The 12074-nt window shown below is 44.2% G+C and overlaps 1 protein-coding gene across 1 annotated transcript in view; it reads right to left on the bottom strand.

Annotated features, from left to right (window-relative positions):
• Positions 1-1811: 1811 nt before the first annotated feature.
• LAMB1 (laminin subunit beta 1) overlaps positions 1812-12074 on the bottom strand; it is a 42737-nt gene continuing 32474 nt past the window's right edge. The window contains exons 25-33 of the mRNA XM_058806029.1: positions 10713-10897; positions 9282-9523; positions 7605-7808; positions 7080-7224; positions 6128-6335; positions 5820-5961; positions 4816-4992; positions 3396-3555; positions 1812-2504 (exon numbers count right to left, since the gene is read on the bottom strand). Coding sequence (XP_058662012.1) covers positions 2368-2504; positions 3396-3555; positions 4816-4992; positions 5820-5961; positions 6128-6335; positions 7080-7224; positions 7605-7808; positions 9282-9523; positions 10713-10897 — 1600 coding nt within the window. The 3' untranslated portion in view covers positions 1812-2367. The remainder of the gene's footprint in view (positions 2505-3395; positions 3556-4815; positions 4993-5819; positions 5962-6127; positions 6336-7079; positions 7225-7604; positions 7809-9281; positions 9524-10712; positions 10898-12074) is intronic.

The raw sequence follows: 12074 nt of genomic DNA, 5'->3' as shown, positions 1-12074 counted from the left end.
GAGACAACAGAGCAGAAAAGCTTGATTCTTCCAATAGATCTTGGCATTTCAGAATCACTTCTAACTTAACAAAGGTGAATGTTAAGTGTTAATCATGTGATTTGCAAGTTCTTCCCAGAAGCCTTCTCTTTCAGAAACAGTTTGGTGTCTACTCCCTCCACCCCTGAATACTTGTAGCAGTCTTACTGCAATTCATTCTTGAAGTTCATAAGTTAGAAAAGTTTGTATCTCATTTTATGTTAAATGAAGCTTAAAAAGCCAGGGAAACTTATAACCAATAATACTTCTAAGTTTGTACTGGAGACTGAGTTTTCCAGACACTTAAAAATAAAAGTCAAGGCCTTAAAATTATTTTTGTTACTGCTCTAGCTGTCGTTCCCATTCTAGTTAAGTATACAAAAAAGCATAAAAGTAAAATGAGCTCCTGAGCCACCTATCAATAATCTCATGGCAGTTAGGCCTGAGTGGTGCCAAATTGGCACTTTGTAGCAGCTGCTGAGTGTACTGGCAGTGAACAGTGCATGATACTGCTGTCATGATCAGTTCCTTCAGAATTTTTTTTTTTTGTTGTTGTGCTGTTTGTAATCTCTGGAGCTTAGGGGTAATTATTTATTTAACCAGAATGCCCTTCAGTTTGCTCAGGTGGTGCCATATCCTGCTGTCCTGATTTTGACGATTCCACCTGCTTATCAAACCGGATTTCCTTTTATCACAAGATAACCCACATAGCTGGTCAGTGAAGCCACCTGATGTACCCTTTTTGGATTTCAGCAAAGCTTTTGATACTGTCTCTCATAGGATCCTTCTGCACAGAATGTCCAGCACACGGCTGGATCATTGACTCACAGGTTGGGCACAAAGGGTTACAGTGAATGGGTGGCATCAGTGGGGACCTGTCACTAGTGGGGATCCACAGGGTTCCATCTTCAGTCTTGTGCTCTTCATCTTCATTAATGGCTTGGAGGCAGGACAGGAAGGGCTACTAAGCAAGTTTGCAGGTGACACAAAACGGGGAGGAGCTGTTGAGTTCCTCTAAGGCAGAGAGGCCCTGCACTGAGACCTTGACAAATTACAGAACTGGGCAGTCACCAACCACTGAAAGTTCAGCAAGGGGAAAGTGCCAGATTCTGCACCTGGATGTATGGACAGACTGGGGAATGAGAGGCTGGAAACAGTGTGGAAAGTTGAATTATGAGTCAACAGTGCCCTGGCAGCCAGGAGGGCCACATCTGTGCTGGGGACAGCATCACCAGCTGGGCAAGGGAGGAGATTGTCCTGTTGTCTGCACTGGGGCAGCCTTGAGTGCCAGGGGCAGTTTTGGGCACTACAATACAGAAAAGACATTAAACTGTTAGAGAGCATCCAAAGGAGGGCAACAAAGATGGTGAAGGACCTTGAGGAGAAGCCACATGAGGAGTGGCTGAGGTCACTGGCTCTGTTCAGCCTGGAGGAGACTGAGGGGAGACCTCACTGCACTTACAACTCCCTCATGAGGAGAAGAGGAGGGGCAGACCCTGATCTCTGGTGACCAGTGCTGAGGGAATGGCCTGAAGTTGTGTCAGGGGAGGTTGATGTTGGATATCAGAAAAAGATTTTTCACTCAGGGGGTGGCTGGGCACTGGAACAGGCTCCCCAGGGCAGTGGTCACAGCACCAAACCCAACAGAGTCCAGGGAGTCTTTGGACAGTGCTCTCAGGAACGTGGTGTGACTCTTGGGGTGTCCTGTGCAGGGCCAGGAGTTAGACTTGATGGCCTTTGTGGGGCCCTTCCAACTCTGTTTATTTTGTCAGTCCAAGCTTGAATTACCATATAAACTTGGTACATTCATACTTTCAGTGCTGACCTCTGTTTTCACTCTACATATCAAGGATACATATCATTTCATAATCAATAACATGAAAGTAGTCTTAGGCCTAACTGGGTATCATGCAGGGGCTACACAATCCTTTTTGAGTGCTGTGGCATAACAAACTACACATGGATGGTATTTCTTCACTCACTGGTAATTTGGTCTGAGTCACCATATTATGTTTTATAGTAATAGTAACCCTTCTTTAGAATTACACAGCTCAAGCCAAGTTTTTATTAGATCTCTAACCAATGTAAGAACAAGACTTGCTAAAGGATTAATTGGTGTACCATTGCAGCTACTGAAAATAGGCAGGAACTTAATGAGTCATACTAGGTACATACAGTGATACAAAAGTACTGTTTATTTTCAACATCAAAAAGTTACTTTTCTTTGGTTCTGTGGTTTTAAAGTCAATATAAAACCTGTTCACCTTTTCAGGTCTTAATGTAATGTCAAAAAGAACTAGTATAATACTTGTAAAACCCATCCTGACCACAAGCACTTCCCACTCCTGTTTACAAGCAAGTGCTGTAAACAGCAACCTTCTGGCTGATTGTCTGTAAGAGGGAGCGAACTGTCTCCTCCAGCTCCACCAACTGCTTGGCTTTGTCTTCCAGAACTTTCTGATTGTTTTCATATGTATTTTCCAAATCTGTAGGCAAAGGAAGGTGAACAAAACAGCTTAATTGGTGGTGTTTTGATGCATGTAAATCATTATAGATAAACTACTATTAAAATTTATTTCTAGTGTGGAAGATATTCTGATTGGGGAAAAAAAACCAAAAAACAAACACAATCCCCCAAAATCAACAAAGGCTGGAATGACACCTTTTGTTTCCTTAACATAGGGATGAAAAGGAACAAAGAAGTTATTTTCCAAAGGTGAAAATCTGAAAGTATATTTTGAGGGTTAAAATAATTTTACTTCTTTGCTCTATGGTGGCTTTTACAGAACAGTGAAATGTTTTGGTTTGTGATGATTAAGACTACTCAGCAAGTCACAGTAACTGTGCAGCAGAAGCAAAGAGGGGAAGAATGAATTCCTGGCCTGGCAAAACCAGAAGGAAAACTTAATTCTGTCTCTGCTAGCCAGGGGCAGATTGCCTTGTTCTGGTTCAATCAACTTTGTCAACAGTAAATGTTAAATTAAACTGAACTAGAACTCCTGTGTCCTGATTAGCTTTTGTTTTAAGAGCTTTCCGGGGGGGGTGAGGGGAGTACTGTTTGAAGATGGGGGTCTTGCTGGTAGAGATGAGTCCTTGGCCTGAGCAGAGTAGTTTTGCTCCTTCCCTGTGGTGGTTCTGGGGACAGTGAGAGATGCCTCACCAGAAGTTTGTGTCTTACCTGTAAGTTTCAGCTTATTCTGTAGAAATCTTTGCTTCAAAAGACTGTATTATGTCCAGAAGAATAAGGAAAGCAGATCAAGTCTCAGTAACAAAAAAGTACCTTTTTTTTTCCCCTTCTGCTAATGAACAGCTGGTCTAGCAGCATGAAACTGCTTCATATTCTAAGGTGCCAAATGACCTCCTCAGAAGAGCCTTACCTTTGAGCAGCTGGAGTTTGCTGTTTGCTTGAGCCAACAAGGCTTTAGCTTCATCTTGCAGCACGCCTGCTTTCCTCCTGGCCTCGGCCGACTCCTGTGTCTTCCTGGCAATGAGCTCCTCCACGGTTCTGTACTTGCCGCTGAGCTCGCCGCTGAGCACCTGTTCCCAATGCAAGCACAAGGTGGAGCTCACACAAAGCCAATACAGCGGGAGTCGGCATTTCCTCCCTCTGTCCTTTACTAGTCCAGCTGCCAGGAGAGGCTACGCTGGCAGCTCACTTAACAAGGGCAGAAACGGTGTCAGGGTATTTCCTACTTTCTGTCCAAGACTAGGAGCTGTGGTGAAGACTCATCAGTTGCTCTTCTGCACATCTGTGGCTGTTTTACAGCTTCAATACTGGCACTTGGCAGAGATTTATGGGATTCAGTTCCAGGGTTCTGTAACTAATGGAAACCATGGCCCCTAGAACTGCTGGAAAGCTACACCTGGCACTGCTCCTGGCTGAGTGGCTGCATCTGGGGAGGAATAAATACCCCTGCTACCCTTTCAGCAACAGGAACTGAACTAGCTGCCCAGCTGGTGTTAGTGAAGGTGCTGGCAAAGTCATGAGGTTGGTTTCTCAGCTGTGCTTTTGTTGCGGGGTTAAGATTAAGAAATCCTATGGCCCAACTAAATTCAACCATTGAGCAAGATAACAAACCAGAGCAGCACAGGAATTCTCTTGTGTTTACTTGACAGCACCTGAAATTCTACTTAATGTTTGGATATTGTTGAGTTGATGGATAATGCAGCTCTCCTGTCAGAAAATGGCTCTCTGGAGATTGGTAGGCTAACTACAGACAAGAGATGGGAGCAATGAAACTTCCTTTGGCAGATTGGTCAATTGTTTTGTTAATGAACATTCTTTTGCTATTACAAAAGTGTGTAGCAAACATTGGGAGTAATGCCATATGTTCACAGAGAAAAATCTTGCATCTCCGATATTTAGCAATTACTTCAGTTTTTTGTTAGGATAATTATTTTTCCTGTTGCTTGATTCTGTATATGCCAAATTCTGGTTTGTTTGTCCTGAACCTATCATTGTCATAGAACCATAAATACTCTATACAAGTGGAAAAAAAAATTTCCAGTTCTCCTATGATATATAGTAAAGCTGAGGAACAGAAACCTATCTGTGAAAGGCTGACAGGTTCCCTGCAGCTATTTCAGAACCTGAAAACTTCCCAATAAATCTCTCTCAGGATCTGATACCAAAGTAAAAAGTAGCTATCTTTGGTTAGAGCATAAATGTTGGAGTATTTTCTACCCTCAGAATATGAACAATAAATGTGATGGATCACATGGATTCATTGATCTCCCTTTAGCCAAACATGGGGAGTTTTGCTGGCTTCCCTTTAGGATTGTTCTTGAGCTTCTCACCTTTTGAACTTCTTCAGCATTTTGTTTTGCACTAATAATTTTGTCTTCTATATTTCCCACAGTCCCTGAATTTGTAGCAGCCTTTTGTCTAAGGTCTTCAACACTCTTCTCTAGATCAAACAGACGTAAGGTAGCATTGTTCAGGGTTTCTGCAGATGCTGCATTTTCAGATTCAATCTAAGAGAAAGAAGAATGAGAGTTAGACTTTCAAAGGACAATGGATATAATACTAAACTTTCTCCATAAACCCTGCTCAACTAACTAGTTTGTGTCCATATATCTGAGTTAAAAGCAGTGTTTTAGTTTTGCTAAAAATGGCCCATTGCAGCCAGGGTGAAAAAGCTCAGTGCTTGAGAATGGTACATATGGGGCTGCACAACCATTAAGGAACATGGTCAAAAAGTATTTGATTGCATTATACACGCAAGAGTTGACTAATCCACTGACAAAACTTCAGACATTTGACTCCATCATGTGATAATGGACTTGTGAAGCTTCTAAACTGGCCAAGCTTCATAAGTATAGATAGCACTGTGGTCTCATGAGGCCTTTGAGATGAAGTCTGCAAATACTTTATCTGACAAGATTGTAGCACTTGGCACTTCAATCCAGCCTTTCTTTATTTTAGTTTGGTGCTGCAGTGTGGATGACATTGAGCACACCAATGCACAACCAGTGTTGCTGACAGGTGTGGCTTGCCAGGGGTCTTGTCAGACCTGCTGGTTTAGAGGGCTACAATCCTGCTCATTTAACTTGGCTGGTGCAGGATACAGGGTGAGAAAAGCCTTATGGTGTTTGTTGTTGTTGTTCTCTGGTTTGGTTTGTTTATGAGCAAAAAGTCCCCACTTAAAAGTTGATGTGAAGGCAGGAATGGTTTAGATGCATTTTAACTGCAGCCTTTGCTTTGCAGTACCCAAGAGCTTTCTCTAGACAGGCTACATCAGTTTCTGAGCATCAGACTTGGTGCTGTTCTATTATGTTAAGAAATACTCGAAAGAACTCACCGAAGTCAGCAAGTCTTGAGTTCCTTTAATATCTTCATCAGCTTGTTTGATGGCTTTTTCAGCTGCATTTTGAGCTTTTTCAGCTTCTTCCAGTGCTGCTTTCACCATGTCTGCAGTGACTTTAACATCTGTTGCCCCTTTGCTGTGGAGCAAGATTGTTAATGCTAAAAATGCTCTTACTTTGGAACTGGAAAAAGAACATACGCTGCAACGGGCTGGTTTTGCCCCTTACTGAAGGAATGAGAATTTACATCAGGGAAAGTTAATCTGCATTTTCTGATGCAATGAGATGAAACAGGGCTGCATACCTTGCTCTTTTAGCTTCCTCCAGTAGCATTTCTGCTCTGGCAATGTCTCCAGCACTCTGCTGCAGAATGACCTCAACATCAGAAAGGCTTTCTACACGCTCACGAATATCTTCTGTCAGGGCCTGCAGCTGCTGGGGAGTGCTTGGCATCTCCATGTTCAGCACTTCATTAGCCACTGCCTCAATGCTATCCAGGTCAGCACTGTCTTCTAGCAGATGGACACAAATGACAGAGATGTGAGTAAAAGCTTCTCTCTGTCACATCTCAGCACTCAAATTCTGTTCAGCTGTTTCCTTAAGAAGGAAAATAATGAGAAAACTTCCTCCCCCAGATGTATGGAAAATCAAGGTGTTAAAGTTACTTCCCAAGGTGAAACTTCCCTCTCAGGAGAGGCCCAGCAGATGTATAGGCCCTGCTGGCACAGCTCTCTTGGAAGCCATTTGAAGATCTTGGTGCTCAGCTGCAGCACTCTGGGGAGGACCCGAGCCCACAGGAAACAAAACCAACAGCTGCACGTAGATTTATTTGTGCTCCCAGCACAGTCAGCCCTGAGCAAACAGGCAAGGAATGGGTTGCTGGCAAACAAGACTCTCATTTAACCTTTACTTGCTTTCTTACAGGGAGAGAAATGCAGTTTCTGACTCCCTTCCCCTTTAATACTACTTTGTCTTTCTAGCCAGAACTTACAGACATACTTGGCAAAGTACAGCAGTACAAAAGCCTCAGCTGAAATGCACACAAGAACATGTCACAGTTTGCTCTCACTTTCTTATTATCTTGGTTTTCTCTTGTTTTTTCTCATGTTTCCAGATTTCGTCATACACACTGTCTGTCTAAGGGAGGTGCGGGGAATGATGACAACAGTTGAGCTAACTCTTGGAAGATAATACAGATGTAAAGCCGGTTTTCACAAACCCAGAATTAAAATATTATTGAAATGTAACGTTCTTACGCATTAGGAAGTCTCTAATCTGTTTAATAAGATTTCTCAGATCTTCATTGCTTCTGTCCACTTGTTCTTTTGTAGCATTGGTTTTAAGCAAAACTGCTTGTGCATTTTGTTTTGCTTCATCTGCTCTCTGTTTTGCCTCAGAAACCTAAAGAAAGGAAAATGGAAGGCTTGCTTGCTTATCTTCTTATGCTTTAGGGCTTGTTTTAAAACAATTCATCTGGAGTCAGAAGTAATAGTAACAAGGAATGCTTTTTTTCATATAACTCACAGAACACTTGGAAGCTGGCCCTGATCCATACCACCAGTGCTAGTTTAAACAACTCAGGCTGATGTTTAGTTATGCATGAAGCTTCACTCTAGCAAGCTCCCTTTCTGAAGATATTTACAAGCATGATGAAGTTATCAACCAAAAGAAGTATTTTCTTCAGAAAACCATCACATACTTTATCAATTAGAGTCTGTGCTACAATAGACAGATTTTCCCTTTTCTTTTTTACTATCTTAACAATTAATTTGGCATATTACCATTCTGGAGAGTTGCTCAACTTCTGCTAATGCACTGAGGATGTCTCTGTCAAAATCCATAGCCTTCTGCCAGGCATTGTGAGCCACGGTCACCAGCCCGTCACAGCCGGGGCCTCCACACTTCTTCTTGCCCTCGTCTGTCCGACAGCTCAGCCCCCCGCACTCGGACTCGGCACATGAGGCTCCCGGGGCACTGCCACACGTCTGCAGGGACACAGGGGAAGCAGTCACAGCCTCATGTCCATTCCATTGCCTGGGGGCTGGAGTAGGACACTTCCACCACAAAATTTCAGAGTCAACTTCTTTTCCAAGAAGCAAAACTATTTCTATCGGCAACACTGTGCTGAGAGTTATCCACTGCTTGGTCAATTGTTTGGTAATGAAATAACACAGGAGTTGGTTTAAGCAGAGGGAAAATTAGAAAATTCCCTGTTCTTGTGAGGCTCTTTTACCTTTTCATGCCCCCCCAAACCCTCCTTTTGCCAAATGATAGTCACTAACTCAGGTTTTGCAGCCAAAAAACCTCCCTGGAAAAACCTAGGGGCTGAGCCAAGTTAGCTGCAGCTGTCTTCTGTGAAGTGTAAATGAGTCCCTCTTACCTGTTTGGCACGTAACCCAGCAGTAGCTAGAAAGCAGAAAGATGTGTCTCTGTGTGTGTGTGTGTGTGTGTGTGTGTGAGTGTCTTATGATTACACCTCCAAGCAATTCAGTATTTACTGCCTTGATAAACATCTACCCAAGACTTCAGTTCTTAAGAACAGTCGGGGCAGGAATGTAGGGGAAGGGAAACTAAACAGAAAGATGTCTCTTTCTTCCCTTCAGAGAAAAAAAGGAGGGCTGAGGGAGTGGGAGGGATGACTGGTTGTAAAGGACAAGGGACAATCAGAGTGTGAAGAACTCACTCTCTACCACAGGCCTGGCCTCCCTGGGGGAGTTAATGAGGGGTGCCCTGCAGCCTGCCTTCACCCCAGGGTTGTTCAGGGATTGTTCTCTGAATGCAGCTGGCCAACTTCAAAGAGAAACTGAGGAACACCCAGCCTCTCCCAAGAAAAAGCCATCCTTAATCATATTTACAGATGAGCAGGCGCCTTCAACAGAGAAAATGCCCTTTTGACTCCATCTCCCTGTAAATTCTGCTTTGTCTCGAGCAGGAGGATGAGCCTGGGGGGATGCTGAGGCCCGGGGGTGTGTGCAGAAGCACAGCCTGGCCAGGCACTGTACAGGCACAGAGTGCATCTGATGGAGCTGCAGAAGGGAAGAGGGGAGCCTAGGGAAAGCAAGCACTGAACTCAGGATAGGTTGAAGAGGATGGCTCTCAGCCCAGCAGATTTGCCACACTTTCCTGCACGTGGGAACTCTGTCCCTAGCAAAGAACATTGGATTAGAACAGGGGTGATGCAAAAACAGGTGCTCTGTTGGGGCTGGGAAGAGTGGGAGGAAGACCAACATGAAAGGCTGGTCTTTGAAAGCCAGTAGTGGCAGAGCCCACCAGTTAAACAACCCAGTTCCAGCCCACAAAACCGAGGGGTTGCTCAACCAAGCAAGGTGCATTTCTCAGGAACCAACTGCACATCTCACACTGCCACATCCCCTACACCTCCTCCCTGCCCCTTGCTTCATCACAAACCTAATTTTGTTTCTGCCATGGGTTTATCCCAGCCATTCTCAGCTGTGTACCTTCTCAGCCACCTCAGAGAGATCCAGGCTCTGCAGCTTCCCAGCGAGTTCATCCAGAAGGCGTGACTGCTCCTCTTGGTTAGCCTTGAACTGTGCCTCCTTCTCGTTGATCAAGTCTTGCACTTCCTGCCGCGTCCGCGCCGACAGCTCCACGGCGCTGTCGGGATCAACGGTGGAGGCATTGACCCTCTCCTCTGCCTCCTGGGACATCTGGAAATACTTGGTGATACTGTCCAAGGCTCCTGCAGAAATCAGAGGGAGCTAATGAAAACTCTGTTGAGTAACCCAAAGTAATGTATATGACAGATGTTAGCAGATGACACATCAGGATTAGTGATATATCACATTAAAGGAAACGCTGGCCTTGGCAGCTGTGCCATTGCAAGGATGACAGAATTTGGCCTCTTGTAGGAAAAAAGTTTGCTTCTTTGCTTGGTGGAGAGTGTCAAGTTGGTCTTTGAAGTTAAGCCTTTCTCTGACCCTAGTGACTGAATTCTGCCTGCCCTAAGGGCAAGAGGAAATACAGCCTTTGAAGGTTTTTAGGGGAACAGTTTGTTTTCTAAGGATTCCCTTATCCCATCAGTTCTTACTGCTTGCCCTGGGATGTCTGGCTTATGGAGTCACTGCTTGGAAACTGGTCAGAGCTTTCCTAAGAAACAACTGCTTGATGAAAGATGCTGATTTATGGAACTGTTGATTTTGGACAACTCCTGGAGAGGCCTTGTGGGTGTGAGGGACCCTGTGGAGGTGGCTATACTCTGCAGCTTGGGGCAGCTTTCCTTTGCCAAATGCCAAAAGTCAGGGACTCCCCTATACCCACATGCTATTCGCCTCAGTCTGAAATCTCCCATGTTCACTGGAAACAACCTCAGACTTCCTGAAAACCAGGAAACATATAAGAAAAATTATAAATACTTTCTTTGAAGTCAGCTTTCCAGATTTCCAAATAATTTTGTGACATTCCTCTTCCTCCAGCAAATTTTGATTCTTGGCCCATTTCAATGTACCAGTGGACATGCCAGGCTTGGGTGGGTCAGGAGAACTGGACCATTTACCACAAGCTCTTTTTTTTCACCCAGAAATAGCAATTTAACAGACTGAAGGGAGCAAGGGGAATGTCCAGGCATATCTTGAAATCAGTGGTGCACTTTCTTCTATTGTGTCTCATCTACAATGTGTTCAGCATGATACCTTAAGACGATTCTGTGCCCCAAGAATTTGAGCCAGCTTTGCAACATGAAGAGGAAGAGAGACCAGATGAGGGGGCAAAAATTCCTGCTGCATCAGCAACTCTGCTAATGCACAGAAAGAACCTGTCCCTGAGGAACTGTGCTTTGTTACAAGTTAGAAGATTAATCTGGTACTGAAACCCATGCATCAATTAAATCTTTGGCCACCCTGCTGCTTTCTCCCCCTCCCTGTGACACTTACCCCGAACATCAGAGATCTTGATGAACTCTAGCTGCTCTGCAAGCTCTTTCACGACGTGGTCCAGACTTTTGGCATCTGTCTCCAGTGCACTCAGGTCTGTGTCTGTGCTATTGCTCTTTGCTGATAAGACTGATAGGTTTTCTTCTATATCAGCTATCTTAACTGTAACATCTGCTGTCAGCTTTCTGTAAAAGAGGCACAGGATTCAGCATGGGGAGGAAGATGGGTCATACACCTCATACTTCACTGGAGCATGGTGGCCAGAGATGTACCCAGCTTCTCCCATGGCAGGACCTGTCCTCCCTTAGTGGAGCTCCAAGTGATTTGTAACAACATGCCTACCTAAAACACTGTTATGTTTCCTTTAATATACAAACCTACCTTTTAATCTACAGCACATTTATAAACCCAAAGTGCCAAATCACTCAGAAAACAGCTGCATTGTGTAAGATTAACTGGAGGGAGATTCCAGAGGACTGGAGTAATGCTCTTGTATCATGGCAACTGCATAGGTCAGAGTTGACTACTATGATCCATACATAATTTGCTCCCCATCCCACACAGCTTAAATGTAGTTTTGATTACTACGAGCTCATCGGACAGAATTGAACTTCAGGAAACAGGGAGGGGGGAGCCTTAGTTTTAGCACAATGGATTCTTTAAACTCTTCTGTACAGATCCCTCCTCACCAGAGTTTTGAAGGAAAACCTCCTGCTCTATACATTCACTCAGTGAGCCATGGAGCAGGCTTTAGCTAATGGGATAACCCTAAAAGGAAAAGCAAGTGAGTTACATGTCAAGGCCACTGTGGAACAGAAGTGGGCATAGGAAGCTATTCCCATCCATGGTGATCCCCTCAAGCCAAGCATTTCCTCACTCTGAAAAAATCAAGGAAGTACTTAAAATCTAAGATCAATTTACAGCTCTCTCAATAGTCTAACAGCCTGCTGTTTTCCAGGACTCCTCCAAAGCCCAGTACTTTCTATACAGCCAGAGAGAAGCAAGAACAGATACACCTAAGGCAAGTTAGGCAAAAGCAGCCCCTCAGCTGTTCTGATCTCCCTCAATACACACAGAGTCCAGAAGCAGCAGCAACCCTCAGCTCTCCAGCAGGACGGAAGGGAGCTGTAGGATACAAACTATTCCTAATCGAGACATTTGTGCTTTAATCCTCGCCCCTTTGCTTTGTGCAGTTCCCTTCACAATGCAGAAGCAAGTTGGAGCAGTGGCAGACAGGGCTAGAAAGCCTCTGTAATCCTACTTAATGTTACACTGCCCCATCTCCAGACTACCATCTTTTGTATGCTTAGCCCTAAAAGAAAATACAAGGCTCCTACTCTCAGAAAAAAAGGAAACAATCTG

This window comes from Ammospiza caudacuta, chromosome 5, assembly GCF_027887145.1.
Source record: "Ammospiza caudacuta isolate bAmmCau1 chromosome 5, bAmmCau1.pri, whole genome shotgun sequence".
Lineage (NCBI taxonomy): Eukaryota > Metazoa > Chordata > Aves > Passeriformes > Passerellidae > Ammospiza > Ammospiza caudacuta.
The sequence above is the reverse complement of the archived record's forward strand: the minus strand, read 5'-3'. Positions and strand labels throughout refer to the sequence as shown.